Genomic DNA, 18418 nt, shown 5'->3' with positions numbered 1-18418 from the left:
GTTTGATATTTGTGGAGGTATAAAAGAAAAGATTTAAAAAACTGATTTGAAAATTCTACCAGAAATATGATCTGTACTGTGGAACATCCCTTTGCACGTTATACAGTAAGACACCAATTATCTGGATCACTGAGCCAGCTCCAGATATGTTTAAATAATTAGAGCACAATTAGGAACATAAGTTCACAGTTTATTAGATAAAGACATTCAGACAGAAGGTAGGTATGGATAATCTGGAGCCTATACATTGTACATATATGCTTCAGTCATTAATACCTGGATTGTTATTTTAGCTGTATCATGACAGTACCTATTGGGATTGGGATCCCATTATGCTGGTGTTGTACAAACACATAGCAAGACGAAGTCACTGTCCCAAAGGGTTTACAATCTAATTTAAGAGAAAACAAGTGAATGAAGCACATGCTAAAAAGGGGACAGGAGAGGCAAGACAAGAGTATCAGAAAATTGTGTGTGAACATAAATTAGCCATTGCACAATTTGATTGCAAGTAATTTTAATATATGTAACTATTAATAATCTCCAATGGACTTCTTCATAGCATTACCTTTGGGCAATTTCCTGTAGGCTTCATAGTAAAAATATATCTTGAGGAGAGGGTAAATGGCTATATGGATCAGTTTGGAGAGGGCATTCCAAGATGGGGTGACATGGAAGAAAGCTTTAAGATGCTTGTTAGATAAATGAACAGGAGTATGGGTCTCGCAGAACAGAGGACGTGATGTTCAACCTTCCATAACTGAATGTTAACCATTTAGGGCATGGTGCTCCAGCTCTTACATAGGTGAGTAGTCTCATTTAATTAATAGGATTACTCACCTAAGTAAAAGCTTCAAGATCAGGTCATTAGGAAAGCACTTGCTAAACTGACAGGAAGATTTTAGGATATAGAGAAAGACATTTTTGAAGGGTGTTCATAGGGACTGCTTCATACTATTTTATTTAATTCCATTCTCCCCTCCCACGCAACTTCCAATGATACTTGGGGAGGTTAATCAAATGAACACAGGATGGTGGGCAATGAACAAACATATTAACATGCCTCTGGTTACAGATATAATCTATACAAGCATTTCAGATTTTTGTTTGTGTACTGTAACAAACTGAAAAGTATTTCCACCAGTAACATAATGGCGTAAAAATCTAGAAAGCTCTTTGATTATATTTTAAGCCTAGCCCCCCACCCCCAACAGTCTTTCCAGAACAGTTGTCTGTATAATAGGACTAATGTAATCTAATATATTTAGAACAGCTTCTTATGATGGCACTACAGTTTTACATTTCTAATTTTGTTTTTCAAATGTAGCAGGGGAACAGTGTTCTTCAAACTCTTGCCTCTTTTTCTTGCACTGATGAGATTCTCCAGTAAGTCTTCTACTGACAGATGTTGCATGTTTCAGTTAACTGATACTGTTCTCCATATCACACCCACTCATGGAAAATTTTATATTTTGCTTTCAAATTATTTTCAAAATTACTCTGTGTGATATTCCTAGGCTTCAAACTAACGAACCATTTTGTCAAACATTAATCCTTCAGCAACAACTGAAGCTCGCATGCTTATCATAACGGTATGGAGGCAGCATTCCTCAAAGGACATGACTGCTAAGATTTAAACATTAAAGCAAGAGAATTTAAAATCATATCATGAGTCTGCTGTCAATTGTGGGGGAAACGGCACTAATCTAAAAACTATGAATACTTCTGAGGGCAACTGGTAAATGTACGGTGAATCTGTTTTAAGTGAATACCTAAGCAACCTCCACAAATTGGTTGCCCACTAAAAGTGGTCTTTATTAAAAAGAAAAAATTGTAACGAAAATCTTGAGGCTACCCTACAGTGATTGCTTAAAACAGGGGTCAGCAACCTTACAGAAGTGGTGTGCCATTTCTTAATGTATTCACTCTAATTTAAGGTTTCGCGTGCCAGTAATACATTTTAACGTTTTTAGAAGGCCTCTTTCTATAGGTCTATAATAGAACACTAAACTATTGTTGTATGTGAAGTAAATACGTTTTTTAAAATGTTTAAGAAGCTTCATTTAAAATTAAATTCAAATGCAGAGCCCCCTGGACTGGTGGCCAGCACCTGGGCAGTGTATCACTGAAAATCAGCTCGCGTGCTGCCTTCAGCACCCGTGCCATTGGTTGCCTACCCCTGGCTTAAAAGAATTGGTTAGCTACTGGAAGTGGTCCTCAACATAGGTTTAAGTATATTGAAAAACAGAGAGTGTTCTCTTCTACTAGAATTTAAATGTTTTAGAGAATAAATTCAGACATAAACCTACATGCCTTGATTCATGAACTCACCCAGTTTTCTCAAGTATTGCTGCTTGTATGGTATGTAACACCTCGTCTGTAAGAGCATGGATCCTAACACAATACCAGTCTGCATGAGCTACATCAAATCCAATTGCTTGTACAATATGGAGTTAAAGTCTCACAATTTAGACATTAAAAAAAAATTAACTGGGGATGGTGTTTGACTCATTATATTATTGTAAACATTCCTTTATTCTGATTTTTGTAATAAATACTGTGCTCCATTTATGTGAATTCCGTGTCATAGGGATAATACTCAGACCTAAATTTAGCATTTCACAAATACTGCCAGTTTTCTTCCCCCTCTGCCATAATTTTATTTTAAATGAGATAACCTTAAAATAAACTTAAATCAGTCATAGGAAAAGAGAGGCAAGCTGCACTGGAAGACACTGGGACTTTCAAAGAATCTGAATTTTCTAGTGGGAAAAAGATAACATGGGTATTGAGGCGGGATGGGGATCAGGTAGGTTAGAAACTAAACATAAAGCATTCTCTTGGGAAAAGACCTTAGAAATCTTTGGTCTGTCCAAAAACAACCTATCTTGCACTCAACTGCTTAAAGTCAGCTGTAGCAGTTATGATGAGTCTGGGTATCAGGAATTTAGCAAGAGACCATTTTAGCACCATTTAAAATTAATTATAAAGTTTATTAGATCAATTCAGGGATGTGCTTGGTTAAGGATTCAATCTCACTATCCCTTATAACTGCATCTTTCAAAAGGAGAGCTAGTGAAATAGGAAAATACCCGATTTGTGAATGTTTGTGGATATAAATGTTGAGTTTGGTTCACTGTGAATTGAGAGGTCAGTTTCTTATTTGCAAGTATTCAGATGACCATTATGTAGTCATGTAAACGTTGACAAATCCTGAAAGTTTCACCAACTTCTATTTGTCCAAAAATCCTTATTAGGAGTTTGCTCTTCTTTTGTCTTCAAAGTTTCAGTTATCTAATCAGGAGTAGAGGCAATGCCTTGTGACTTAAGTGACTGGTTACAGCTCAAATTAAAAAACACTGAATAATTTACTTGTTTAAAAAAAAAACAACCCCTCACAGGATGGAAAATATCCACTATAACTACTTGGTGAAGCAGAAATTAAGATCTGTTGCAAACTACTCATTAACTAAAAAAAAGGGTAAAAAATTGTAACAAAATATTTGAAACAAATAGTTCAACCAGCTCTAGTCAAAAAATAGCATGAAAAACTTTATTAAATGTATTTTAAGTATTTACCTCAATAAATCAGATCTGTCTAGAGCTTGATAATTGTCCTAATCCATGATTATGTTTTGATATTGTAATGTAACAATAGCTCATATCAAATTGTACATAATATTTGCCTTTCAATTATCATATATTCCAAATTTCAGCAAAATAGGAATTTTTTTAAAGTTTGTAATCAAAACTATGCTAGCATCTCATTTACATAAATTTTCATACACCCAGGGCAAAAAGTTACTCTTATATCCAGAAGTGGTCTGATTTTGAAAGGTGCTTTGGACTTGCAGTAACTTGAATTCAAAGGGATTTGTGAGTGACAAGCACTTCTAAAGATCAGACAGCTTCCATGTAGATGTCCAAATATCACTTGAAGTGTCTAATTTGAGGAACCAAGGTTTGAAAATGTTGACGTCATTCTACAAATAATCCCTAACAACTGGTTTTCAGGTGGTAAGGCATTTTAAAAGTGCTGTAAACTAATGTAACAAAATGAATTTAGTAGGTATATTTTAATGATGAATTAGTTTTATATCTATGTCTATATCTATAAAAAGCCTTTATCCCACTATATGTTTGAAGTCCAGCTGCTGATTTTGTTAAACTGTGGTCATGGAAATACAGGATACGCTAAATGCTCATTTCCCCATATGCTTGCATCTTTTACAATACATTTTTTTTTATTTGTATAGACGAAGATATGTTACTCTTACTTTCATTACCGCAAGCTCAAAATTAAACTCTCACTTGTAGCACGTGTGATAATTCAAAACTGCCACTGGAGTTCTGTTCTCGGTTTTAAAGTATGCACTGATGAAGTAGGTTAAAATATACTTGCTGAATGGAACAGTCTTCTTTTTCTATGATGAATATGTGTGTCATTTTCTTCCACTGTCTTTAATATATCTGCTGAGATGAGAGAGTCTTTTTCTACATACAGGATACACCTATTGTTGTAAAGATTTATCTTTCCAGAAGTCTGATATTCAGATATTTTAGTGCACTATAAGTAGTGTGGGAAGAATCTGTATTCTTCCATATTTTCAGAAAAAAATATTTACTATTGTAATTAATCAAATCAATATGCCAACATTTATGCAATATTTTTTATGGGGACAGAATAGATTGCTTTTTCATTAAAATGCATCTACTTTAATAAGGTATCTGACAGGATTTCATGTCACATTCTCACAGGAAAACTATTGAACTTTGAATCAGAGATGTAGAAGTGAATAAAAACGATCAATCAGAAATTATTAATCCTCTGATAGCAGGAGTTTCAGTGTCAGGTCTGGAGAAAGTACTGAGTGGAGTGCCACTGCTGTCCATTCTGGTTCCATTACTATTTGCTGTTTTCATTATCAACATGGCAGATGGATGTATGAATACATTAATATTGACAGACAATACAAAAGACAAGAGTTAAAATATACTATATTAAGAAAGAAACCAAAATGAATCAAGTTTAGTGGGGCAAAAACAAAATTACATATAGGATGGGAGAAAACTGAGGTCAAGTAGTAGGGGCACAGAGAAGAGTTTGGGGGAGTATTATAATGAAGTCAATACAACATAGTTGCAAAAATAAAATAAATGGAATTGCTACACAGGATGGTATTGTGGGAGTTAGTATGTATATAAAAAAAAAAATCAGAAGAGTCATTTCAATTCCACTCAGAACTCAGCAGGAGAACTGTGTCAGCTTTAGACACTGGATTTTAAGAAAAACCACAAACTGGATACAGTACACGGAACAGCTAAAGTGAGACTTCTGAAGAAAGTAACTACATTCAGTCCACAGTAAAATGTAAAAAACCTGAAGGAAGACACAGTATCGTAAGTATGTAAAAGGGGTGATATGACAAAGCCAAGGAACAATTCCCGCCCCCCAATCAATTAAGGAGGACCAAAATAAAATAAATAAAATAAAAAAATAAAAAAGGGAGTAACAGTGTTGTGTTGCAGCAAAACGTGTTTATAAATTCAAAAAGACCAATAAAATAAGCATCTAGCACACTGAGATCCTGGTCCATGAGTAGGGCCCTCTGTCACTAAAATAACACAAATAAAAAAAGATTGAGTAATCACCTTCACTACAGATTCAAGGTCAAATTTGACACCAATTTTTTCATGGATGATTCAAGGATAATTAAATCAGTCCTGCCACACTGCAGCAGGATGGCCTAAGTGATCCAGTTGATGTCCCGCTTTCCAAAAAAGAGAATCAAAAATCTATGAATAAGTCACCAAAAAGTGAACAATCATGCAGAAAAAATGCAAGTGTTTCCACTGAACACAAAGTGTTTGGCATATCATTTTAAATTGATTTGTTTTCCTCCTTTAGATTTATGCACCTGGTAGGGTGACCAGACAGCAAGTGTGAAAAACTGGGACCGGGTGGGGGGGTAATAGGAGCCTATATAAGAAAGAGACCCAAAAATTGGGACTGTCCCTATAAAATTGGGACATCTGGTCACCCTAGCACCTGGTGAAGTAAAATGTAATAGAAAGGAAGCATATGTGGCAGCACAGTCCAGCAGATAGGGCGCAGGAGTAGGAGTCAGGAGACCTAGGCTCTATTCCAGCTCAGTCACTAACTCAATGTGTGACCTTAGAAAAGTCATATCTTCTTTGTGCTTTTCCCATCTGTAAAATAGGGATGATTGTACTTACTCTCCTTGGAAAATTGCTTTGAGATCTACAGATGAAAAGTGCTAATTTGTGTGTGAGCGCCATTCAGACTATATTTAGGGATGATACAGCGAAACACAGTAAACTCCTACTGGAATAACCTGGAACTGCCACCTGATAATACTTCAGATACTATAGTATTTTGATGAATATCTCTAATGGACATCTTCCCATTTCCCCTCAATTTTTAAATCCCAATTAAATGCAAGAAAATGGATGTGAAAGTTTTTCATGAAGCAATAGGTACAATTCTAGTTTAGACGTCATCAGTTTCATTTTGTCAGTCCACCACAACCAGGAAAGAAATGTATAATGGAACTCTTTTGCACAGTTCTAATATCTTCTAGCTAGGATTTTTGAAATGGTGGCAGAAAAAGGTTTTATGTTTACTACATCATCTACTTATTGCTTGCTCACTTATATCTGTATTTTCCTTAACAGATTTCTGAGGATATGTTCTGGTTTCTTGTTAAACTGTAATTTAAGGTACAGTGAGACTGTTATGCAACATCTATGAAAACATTTATATTTAAAGAGACAATGACCACTTTCCATAAAATACTTTTATTGACTATGAAGAAAAAGAAAGCAGTAAATTCCATCTGATATTAATTGAAAATGTGGATTACAATGTTTTATGTGGTGGTATTGATACATATACACATACACAGAAGAACAGAGAAAAAGTGCTTACCTGAATAAATTCAATATTCCTATACTGTATTTTAGTTTTAAAATATTAATGCAATTAAGCACTGTTATGAAACAAACACTGAACTATCAGTTCACACTTGCTAGGAATGTCTGGTGGCAGAAGTCTAAGTTGAAGGGTCTTGTATTGGGTCTTTTATTTAAACCATATGCCCTCCCCATCTTTCAGACCTAAAAGTGGAACCTGCACTTAACATCTCTTTTCATCTAAAGTGTATAATATTTTCAGATTCTCTATAGCATGGGTGGTGAAACTGTCGCTCTTTTTCCATTAAAGTTCTGCTCACGGAGCACGCCCCCCCCCCCCATTATCCACCTATCAGACTTGGGGAGGGTGGAAGTTCGGGACCTCTACCTTGCAGCAGGGTGGTGGGATAGGGGCTTCTGCGCAGCGGGAGGGGTGGGTCTCAGGGCTTCATCCCTGTGGGAGGCACTTGCCAGGGCTTGGGGCTTTAGCAGGAGCAGGGCTGAAGCCCTGAACCCCATCATGTGCCTCCCGCGGGGCTGAAGCCCTCAAGCCTCGGCAGATGCACTCTTACTCTCGAACTTCTGAAGGAAGTCTCGGAGGGTCAGAAAGTTTGGCCACCCTGATCTATAGTTTGGATGCCAGTAATTCTAGGTTTAAAAGCATCCTGTAAATAATTAACTAAAAAAGTTGGACTAACCTTGTTAGCAATGCCAATTAATTTAGTCTGATACTCCCCAAAAAGATTTAATTTTACACAAAGTAGAAGAGCAATGATACTTCAAAGATACAATTAGAAAATCCTTTCTGACCTGCAAAAGTTAGGATGTTAGTAGAGCAAGAGCTTGGTGAGTGCCATAAACTGATATAATTCCCTTCCTAACACTTTTTTAATAAACTGATGCCACAAAGCATATTGGCCCACTAAAGCAGAAAAGGGAAAGTCAAAACTTTTCCAATGAAGTTATCATGAACTATTTAAAAGAGGGAAAATGGCTGAAATAGTATAGTTTGCATTTGCAAAATAGTTGTATTACTTCCAATTAAGGCATAACCATCCATTAGTAAGAAAATGCATGCCACTGTATATACTTCAAGAGCGAAGCAAATACAGAGCAAAAGATAGATATATGTACACACAAGTAAAAAACCTTTTAACCAGTAATGTGTTGTATGCTATGAAAACAAAGCCAATCCTTTGAAAGTTGTTGATACTGGCCATTTGGACACTCCTAGGTATAGAATCAGATACAATCTTTTGGACAGTGAGCGTTTTGCCATTAGGATCATTGGCTATGGAATTCTTTTGCTTACAGTTACTATCTTTGCCCATTTTGAAGTACATTTCTTTAGGTGAAGAGGGGTCATTCTAAGAATCCCTCATTTCACCCTTTACTTCACCACTACTGCCAACTGGAGGTCCTGGCGGCAGATGCAATTCCCTCTGGAGTCCAACAGCATCACATTAGATTCATACATTTGAAATCACAAAAAATACACCCCTTCCTCAAGAGACAGTATTTTTTTTTTTTTTCTAACACTCCAACCTTTGCTGGCATGGAAAAAATCAGTAGACATATGTAGCATATAAAAATTCAAATGTCAAAATTAAAAGACCCAGATTTTCAAAAGTGACTAATGATTTGAGTGCCCAACATGAGACCTTAAAGGGGCCTGATTTTCAGAAAGCAATGTTAAAATTAGGCCCCTTGAATGTCTAGTTCAGAAACCTAAACTGAGGTACTCAAATCATTAGTCACTTTTGAAAATCTTGGTCAACCCCGACTCCCATCACCAGTCTCCCAAAAAACTCAGCCAACCAACCCCTCTTAATACTTTAGATTTGTGAAGGGACAGATGTTCTATACAAATAATGTTGATTTTAAAACTCAATAGCTGGTTGTAATTTCCATGTATTTTATCCATGGTATTCCTTAATTCTAGTATTTGAGAAAGACTTAATTTTAGAATTTAGAACCATAACCTTTGTCCGACTAGAGGCTAATCAATTTGTGAACTCGTCTTGGGTATAATTCACTCCAGTGCAGAAGGCCCACACAAGGGTCATATGTGATTTCTGCAAGTTCCTACTAAGAAGATTTAAAAGCATTGATTTATTCACATTTACCAGATTCTCAAGATCAGAGAAAACTAATTAAAATTAATTGAAAAAGAAAACTTACAAAGCTAGGGAAAAATCAAAGGTCAAACAAAGCAGGACTGTGGGCTCCTTCGGGTTGACTGATGGGCCAGTCCTATTCCTCTTGTTCATCATGGTCCACAGGGGAAAGCACTTTGAGTGTAGGAATTTTTTTGTGTGTTAAGAAGAGTGGTCCAATGGTTAGGTTGCTAGCCTGGGACTCCAGAGACCCAGATTCAGTTCCCTGATTCAAAGACCTTCTGTGTGACCTTGAGCACATAACTTGGTACCTCTGTTACGCAGTTCCCCAGCTGTAAAATAAGGATAACAGTGCTTCCTCTACCTCACAGAGGCCTAGTGAGGATAAATACATTAAAGATTGTGAGGTGTTCAAATACTATGATAATGGGGGCCATATAAGTATCTGATAGGTAGGAATAGACACTGCCCCTTTTGTTGTAGTCCAAGAATGGATGGTTACACAGCTAGCCTTTCTTCTCCACTATCGAAGGCTGAGAATCTTCAGAATAGGCTTCTCTAAGATGGTGTGGGAGAGACAGGAAGGGAGTGGCACCAAAATATTTTTTTTACACTTGGTATAAAGAGCTGGCCCAAATATGAAACACTCCATTATGTGTGTTTAATGAGGTTTGTTGAGAACATTTTAGTGTTAAGTTGGGTCCTAATCTTATGAGCATATGGAAGTTGAGGTCGTTCAGCTTCTCAAGAAAGGAGCTCAGCACACTGCAGGATCTAGTCCTTGATATTCATTCTTTAAAGCATTTTGTAAAAACACCAGAACAACAACTGATTGCGGCTTGGATCTCAACTCACACTCTTTTAGCCTCTTGAGCTGCTACCTTGTGTCAAAAACAAATTCTTGTTTAGTGACTGAATTTATGCTCCTCCTTCAACCTCAGTTTTAGAAGACATCAAATTCAAGTCAGAATAAAAAGAGCTATCTGAAGGATGAATTCACGCTCCCCTTATTCTTACTTCTTCACTCAGTCATCAGGCCTATCCAGGAGCGGTGCCAGGCTTTTTGGCGCCCTAAGCGGGAGTCCTTCTGTGCTCCTGGTCGTTGGTGGCAATTCTGTGATGGGGGGTCCTTCCGCGCTCCCAGTCTTCGGGGCACTTTGGCGGCGGGTCCCGGAGCGAGTGAAGGACCCGCCGCAGAATTACCGCCAAAGACCTGGAGTGCAGAAGGATCCCCCCCGCCGCCAAATTGCCGTCCCCCCAAATCCTGGTGCCCTAGGCAACCTCCTAGGTCACCTAAATTGAAGCACCAGCCTTGGGCCTACCACACAGAGAGAGGAGCAAACTGAAGCTGAATTTTACTCCCTCTGCCAACCCTCCTTCCCCATCAAAAATAGAATGAAAGAAAATGTATATGAGAATGATCAGGATTGTGATAATGTAATCTTCCTTCACCCATTTGTAACTACCTATTGTGAAGCTAGACTACAATCCTATGGAGTGGGAAAATGGCTGCTTATTTTTTTTTATTTTTTTTTTGACCCAAGCCAGTCTTTGACATTTAGTGATTTAGCTGGAGTTTCCAATGCCCATTAGAACACAAGCATGCAGGAAAAAAGTCATAGTTAGAGTGAGATGATGATGCTGTGAAGTTGTTGCAAATGTTACCTTTCATTTGAGTAGATATCTTGATTCCTGTGCTTTCCAAAGTTGGAATTTCCTGCTGGCTTGGGGCTGACATGTGTGGGCAGTGGTGTTTTTATATAATGATTGTTCTATATACCAAGTTGTATGGATAAATTTATGCTCATAATAATGGGTAAGCCAAGCCTACTGCAGAAAGGACTGTGTTAATGACAGGTTATTTTAGCTTTGGGGCAAAGAGTTTACTTATTGCTACTCTCAAATTACAGGTTTCATTTTTACAACTATTTTTAAATAATGAACTACTTTTCCATTGGTACTTACTTGAGGGCATATATTACACCTAAAATCAGTAACATCATTTATCTTGGTTAGACTGTTTGAAATTGATTTAGTTTTGAGTACCATTTAGCCTCCCACAAATTATGTGCTTACCTGGTCCCTCAAAGGGCAAGAGTTTGGATGGAATTGGGTCCTTAGCACTCAGCGGGATCAAGTAGAGGTCCTTCACGTGTCTGTTGTTATTAGCTACAACACCAAAGCGACCACGACTGCTAAAATAGGAGTAGAGAGAAATATAGGCAACTTCCTCTTCTTCTGTTGCAGGGTGGAAACGAATCAAGCACAGTTCCTACAATACAAAAGTACAAGGGGAAATTGTTGATCTAGTGCTAAACTAGCAAATGAAGTGCTAAATGGGATGTTACTACATTGGAAAGTACTTCACTTTTAATTAAAAGAAAAACAATCTTCCATAAATTGTGGCAATAATCAACACCAGTTGTCTACATTAGGGCAATACTGTAATTGAAACGAATATATCTGTGCTTAAAACTATTATTTTAAATTAAAAATAGAATTAGTTTTAAGCCCTACACAATTTTGAAAACAAACATTACTTGTCTATCTTGCATCTAAATATTGCCTCTTAATAAATCAGTAGTCTGAGCATTCCAGCAATACTGATGATGGGAATACACTTACTGTGGTGCATCATGACAGATATTAATATTGAAAGGCATGGATTTTCCATTTCCACCAAAGTGTTTTTAATGGTAAAGCCTCTTCCCTACATTACATATTCCCTTTTCCTCTTTTGAACTTGAAAGTAAATATTTAGCACTAAAGAATTAAATTCTCTTGGTTCACTCATTTACTCACAGAAGAGCAGTAGTAAGGCATTTGAGCCATTCAACACTGTAGAGGATCAAAATGGTTAAGATGCTCAAAATACACAAATTTACATTTTTCTTCAATAAATCCAATTAAAAAAATATTAACTTTTAAATGTTTCCACTGGATTCCTGGGCAACATCCCAGATAGTATTGGAGGCTTAGCAAATTAAAACTATATCAGAACTGCCAATGAAGACAAGTGCAAAGTACTACACTTAGGAAGGACAAATCAAATGCATGAATATGCAATAGGGAATAACTGACTAGGTGGTAGTAGTGCTGGATCTGGGAATATAGTGGATTACAAATTGAATACGAGTCAACAATGTAATGCAGTTGCGAAAAAGGCCAATATCATTATGGCGTGTATTAACAGGACTTGTCGTATGTAAGACATGGGGAGTAACTATCTTGCTCTAGTCAGCACTGCTGAGGCTTTAGCTCGAGTACTGTGTTGAATTCTGGACACCACACTTTAGGAAAGATGTGGACAAACTGAAGAGACTCCAGAGAAAAGCAACAAAAATTGTAAAAGGTTTAGAACACCTGATTAATGAGGAAAGGTTAAAACAATTGGGCATGGGGGGACCTGATAACTGTCTTCAAATATGTTAATGGCTGTTATAAAGAGGATCAAATTCTCCATGTCCACTTAAGATAGGATAAGAAGTAATAGGCTTAATCTGCAGCAAAGGAGATTTAGGTTAGATACTAGAAAAAACTTTATAAGTGTAGTTAAGTGCTAGAATAGGCTTCCAAGAGAGGTTGTAGAATTCCCATCACTGGAGGTTTTTAAGAACAGGGTGGACAAACACCTGTCAGGTATGGTCTACATCTATTCGGTTTTCCCTCAGTAGAGGGGGATGGACTTGAAAACTTCTTAAGGTCTCTTCCAGACCTACATTTCTAGGATTCTATTATTATGTTTTATAAAATTAGTTTTCTTCTTCACTGTTAAACATAGGATTTTAAGTGAGTACCTTAGAAAGGGAAGATTTGAGTTTGCCAACATAATCCCAGACTGTCTTCGGTGAGATCCTCCCACCAATATGAATTGTATCTGGTAAATCCTAAACAAGAAGTATTACACGGTAATATGAGAAAGCATCACAAACACACAATATGTTGTTTAAAAGCAATGCAGAATGCCCCATCCCAATAGCCTATCAGATGCTATGCTCCAGGAACAGGAGGCTATAACATTATAATATTTTAGCCTGCCTTTTATGACTGAGGTGATGCAGTGCATTTTAATATGAGATTGCCTATTTCTTAACTGCAAGGTGAATGTAATTATTGCACATTACTGGGAGGGTGACAGCATATTACAAGGAAAAAGGCAGTCCAGAATGACAATGAAAGTTGAAGGACTTCCATATGCACCATTAACTAAATCTGCTCATTTGCTTTGCACTGAGCAGGTAAGCACCTCTTTCTATACACAAGTGAATTTTTTAACACCCTAATTCCCAGCATAGTAGTACAAATTCTTCTCCTTACTTGCAATTTAACAGAATGTTATGCCCCATGAATACGAGCCATGTGTGTTCTCAGGACCAGTGCTAGTGTTTTTAGCACCCTAGGCGCACGGCCATCTCGCCGCCCCGCGCGCTGGTCCCGCGGCTCCGGTGGACCTGCCGCAGTCGTGCCTGCGGGAGGTCCACTGGAGCCGCGGGACCAGCGGACAGTCCGCAGGAGTGCCTGCGGGACCAGGGGACCCTCCACAGGCACGACTGCAGCAGGTCCACCGGAGCCGTCTGCCGCCCCCCCCCCCCCCCGGCAAAATGCCGCCCCCCCAATAATCCTGGCACCCTAGGCGACTGCCTAGGCCACCTAAATGGAAGCGCCGGCCCTGTGTGTTCTAGTTAGGGTCTCTCAGTCAGAATGCTACCGGAAATTTTCTCAGTACAAATACTGTAAGTGACTACCACCATGGCTCCCATATTACAACTAAAAATAATAAAGTTATGCCCTAAAACCACATTTATATTTTGATAGAAAATATGACAAATACCCTCATAAAATGTGCCTTAAAAAGGGAGAAAGATTCCAATCTGTTCTGATATTAACAAATGCAACTTTTTTGTACAAGAAGGTCACTCAAATCTGCATACTCCCAGAAATAAAATATACCTCTACCATTTGTTTTTATTCAATTACAAATAATAAAAAGCGCAATATCTCACTTCTCAGAGGACCATATAAATTGCCATAGTTGATCAGACCAGTGGTTGTTCTAATCTAATACCAGATGATCATACTTTACAAACCTGGCCTGAAAAATATATATTTTTTTAAATTGTGCCTGTAAGTAAGTTTTATGCAAAGTCCATTTTTTAAACTGCTGCTTTTTCCATGCCACGAGTGGTTTAAGACAGTCATAGATTCCTCAAAACATCAATTCAGGGACAAACCAAAACAAGGCCATTTTTAGCTCTTAGAGGAACCTAAGGATCCTGAAGCCTTTTAATAACTAAATAATTCTTATGGTTTTTAAAATGGGCTTCTTGTTTTACAACTACAGAACTTGTTCCAAAAAGAATTACTGTAAAAAACAAAAAGTTATATTTTTCTTTAAATGTGAAGTCTCTATTTTGAGTGGAACAGCAGTTTGTCTGAACATATGCACAAATTGCCATAAATTCAGGGTTTTGGATTTGAGGTTTTTGGTGATGATAACCAACAAAATGCATCCAGTGCAAAAGAGAAAAGAAATTATACATAAATTAAAAAATGAAAGTAGTGCTTATCAAATAAACACCAGAAAAACACTGGATAGGATTACTGAGTACTAACAGCTTGTCTACTCAAAGCAGTGATGTGGACTATGGGGGACGGGGGGGAATTTCTAAAGCGCAGTGTGTTGCACATTAAGTGGTCCATGTAGACACTGAGTGTGCTTTAAAATAGCGCTATTTGAAACAGTACACTAGGGAACATTCTGAAGTATATGTTATTATAACGAGTAATTTATATAATATTCATTACTCAATGCAGTGTATCCAAACAGACAACATGGAAAAACCCCTGATTTTGGACAGATACATAAAACTAAAGAATTCTTAAAAATAACCCCCACACAATGCCATTTCTAAACCCTGAAAAACAGATACCCTACATATATTACATATTTAAAAGTCTGACTGCCAAGAGTCAGACAGATCAAAAACAACACTGAAAACTGGACTTTTAATATAGGCTTACTTAATCTATAACAGAAATTTTCCAACTTTAGTGGGAACCACATACACAGCTGAGACTTAATCCAGTGCTCAGTGAAGTCACTGGGCATCTTTCCGTTGACTTCAATGAGCACTGAATCTGGCCCTGATGGCCTAATTTCTAGATGCAGGATGGGATTTTTAAAAGTTTCCAGAATTGGCCTAACTCTGTTCCCAAGGAAGTCAATAGTAAAACTCTCACTGACTTCAGTGGGAGCACAGTTAGGCCAATGCCAAGTGTTTTTGAAAATCCTACCCATATTGTTCGATATTACAGCTGCAAAAGAAGGAAGGTGTAAGACAACATCAGTCTTAACTTTACAGTTTTTGTGGTCTCCTAGTAATAGGACATTATTATAATAAAAAAAAATTAGTTCCTTAACAGAAAACAATTTGTTTTGTTCAGTGCAGTACAGTAAAATATTTTAAAAAGGTAAAAGACACATTGCTTGAAATTATAATTGCTATTCTAAAAGTATTATTAAGTATTTTGTTTTTGTATTCAAATATAAAGCAATGTTTATACTTGCTACCAGTATTTAAAAAGCTCAGAAGTGGTTTTGCACAGAGTGCCCATAGTGCCAATATTCTAATGTTAAGTTCAGTATTAGAGCAAGGTGAATAATTTAAAAGTAAATTGTTGAATAACTTGTTCAAAAATATTGCTTAATAATTTTGACAATTATTATTTGACCATCTCTAGTCAGTATCAGAATTGTCTGTGTGTTTTATTCCAAATAGATACCCACCCTATGCTCAGTGACAGTTGTAATGTAAACTATCAACTACTTTTTGTAGTTTATTCATCATTAAAAATGCTTCCTAAGTCTAACTTTCACACTGACATACTGAGCCAAACAGATAGATTTTCCTTTCAGTAAAGTGATGCCATTTAGTGTTGTAATAATTTCAGTGTAGCAATAACAAGTGACCTGAATCCTTGTAAAAAATGAAAAATATATATGTATTCTATACATACAAACATCTGTTCTAACCTCACTAAGATATTCAAAACACCCAGAGACAGGATATGCTTTAGTGACAAACTTGGCCACACTCTGCATGTTAATAAATCCTTTCCAAATGGTACTGAGACGAGAAAGAAAGAGGGAAGTATCTCCATCCTGAGGGGACCGTGCCTCTGTGGTGCTGCAAGACAAAATCAGGGGAAAGAAAAGGGTTAAAAATGACACTATCCTTTTTTTCTTCTGCCTCCTCCCACTTCAACTATTCAAGCATTTTAAACAAGTGAACAGATATTCCGAGAAAATTTAAACATCTAATTCTACTAAGAATCCAAATAATTATTATCTAAATTATGCTTGGAAATTAACTGAATCCTGGTGAAAGAATGCAAGGACCTACTGAAAATAAAAGCAAATATGCTGAGAGAGGGAATGAAGGGTACAGTGAGGGACATATTTTGTAGAGTCAGGCTAGCAATGTGATTATCATCTCAGACTCTATAGTAAATGTAAGCATCTTCCCCTAAAAAAGTGAATGATACTGTATGTATGAAAACATCCTCATAGTAAAGAACTGAATGTGACTATAAATTATAACCGACTTTGGAAAAAAATGAAAATAAAAACAAACAAAATAAAAAAAAGTATTTCATCCAAATTATAGGGTATGTTTGTTTGCAAGTGACCTTGTCCTTTTACTAAATTGATCAAATAGTGAGACAATTTCCAATCACCCCCCAAAATCAAATCTAAGAATATTTTAATTTTAGGATGAAATTCTGCTTTTAGCTATACCCATGTAAATTTGGATAACTCCACTGATTCTCTCTATTTATACTAAAGTTTATATACCCGTTATCTGACATTCATAACACCCTTTACTTTTAATGTAGGCAGAGTATGCCATTTGGAGAGGAAAAATGAGGGGATGATAAATCAAAAGATTTTCTGAGTAAGGACATATTTTAAATTTTAAATTGCCTTCTTAATATAGAAAAAACATATTATTGGTAGAAAACAGTAATGTCAAAGGCTCAGGAGGTTGGTTTACTATAAAATTTACACACTTGATATTTGGTGATGGTGGAACTGTCAAACATCTTGGATCTGGTGAGGATGATGGTTTTGTTAATATTGATTTAGGAGCTGTTAAAACAGATTTTGATATTTCCTGTCTGGATTCCACCACGGAAACTTTGTCAGGGACAGGGCTGGAATGCGATGCTGAGGTCACAGTACCAGATGAACTGCTCATTGCCGTTCTGGGGTCCCTGCCAGATACAGTTACTGTAGTGACAACTCCTGCAATGCAAGAAGTAGGATAAATGGAGACCTCTTCAGGCAAAGTAGATTCTGCATTATTATGCCCCTGTGTTGTAGGAAAGTACATCATTTCCAAGACTGACTGAGAGACTGTTTCTGTTACAGATCCAAGAATTTCTGTTGTGTTTTCAGATACTGCCTCTGTTTCAGGCGCTGCAGTTGATGTAGAACTTTCATACTTTGGCTTTACTTCTGGCTTTGATTGTGTCTCCATCTTTTTAGCAGAAGTCATTGACAATTTTGATTTCTTTGGTGCTGGTTCATCATCAGATGCTGAAATCTGACCTTTAAATGAGACAAACAAAAGTTTTATTTATTGTTACTTGTATAATAAATCATGCTGGAAAGAAAAATGAAATAATTTATATAGCATCTGCAGCTAAGCATTCTTCTCTGTCTCTCAAAACAGAAAATAGAGTTTACTACCTATACTAAATAAATAACTAAGTAGAGTTAAGATGGTCTAAATACAAAAAGATAATTATATCAATTAATTCTACACAACTATAAAAAGGATCAGTTTATTCAACATGGGCTTGATCCTAGCCTACCAAAGTCAATAGACATCTTCCCACTGACTTCAGTGAGTGTTGGACTGGCCCTTTTCACATAAGATTTCTTATGTGCAACACTAAATTGACATTATCTCTAAACTGAAGATTATGTATACCTGTACAGATTTTACAGTTCAGGTCAAAAAGATGGGCTCGATGCTGACTTGTTGTGTCCTTTAACATACTGCTAAAAATATCCAGAAGGGGAGCACTACTTTTCTCTGGTGCATCTCGGGTTGATTCTTGCTGCTCCTAAAAATGAACAAATGCAAAAACAAAAATGACTGGTTGTTCATTAATTTCAAATATATCAAAGCCTTTGGAATCCATAGTTTGAATTTTAAGCTGTTTTAACATCAAAAACCTTAAAAAGTCATTTGGGCTCAGCATCTTTGAAAACATTCTTTATACATTATCACTTTACCTGTGTTTCTTTTTCCCCCCTCAGTCTTTAGTAAGGACATATCACAGGAAATTAAGAGCTCTCT

At 36.8% G+C, this 18418-nt stretch overlaps 1 protein-coding gene across 8 annotated transcripts in view; it reads right to left on the bottom strand.

Annotated features, from left to right (window-relative positions):
* DIDO1 (death inducer-obliterator 1) overlaps positions 1-18418 on the bottom strand; it is an 89919-nt gene that overhangs the window by 4544 nt on the left and 66957 nt on the right. For 4 of the 8 annotated variants that reach the window (XM_032766382.2, XM_075072220.1, XM_032766381.2 and 1 more), the window contains 5 exons: positions 18047-18182; positions 17121-17661; positions 16084-16237; positions 12848-12937; positions 11127-11322 (listed from right to left, as the gene is read on the bottom strand). In XM_032766382.2, the coding sequence (XP_032622273.1) occupies positions 11127-11322; positions 12848-12937; positions 16084-16237; positions 17121-17661; positions 18047-18182 (1117 nt within the window). Of the gene's footprint in view, positions 1-6803; positions 9426-10566; positions 11323-12847; positions 12938-16083; positions 16238-17120; positions 17662-18046; positions 18183-18418 lie in introns of those variants that run through there. The other 4 variants (XM_075072222.1, XM_032766383.2, XM_032766384.2 and 1 more) reach the window with 4 other exon arrangements.

The sequence above is a fragment of the Chelonoidis abingdonii genome, chromosome 14 (assembly GCF_003597395.2).
Source record: "Chelonoidis abingdonii isolate Lonesome George chromosome 14, CheloAbing_2.0, whole genome shotgun sequence".
Classification (NCBI taxonomy): domain Eukaryota; kingdom Metazoa; phylum Chordata; order Testudines; family Testudinidae; genus Chelonoidis; species Chelonoidis abingdonii.
The sequence above is the reverse complement of the archived record's forward strand: the minus strand, read 5'-3'. Positions and strand labels throughout refer to the sequence as shown.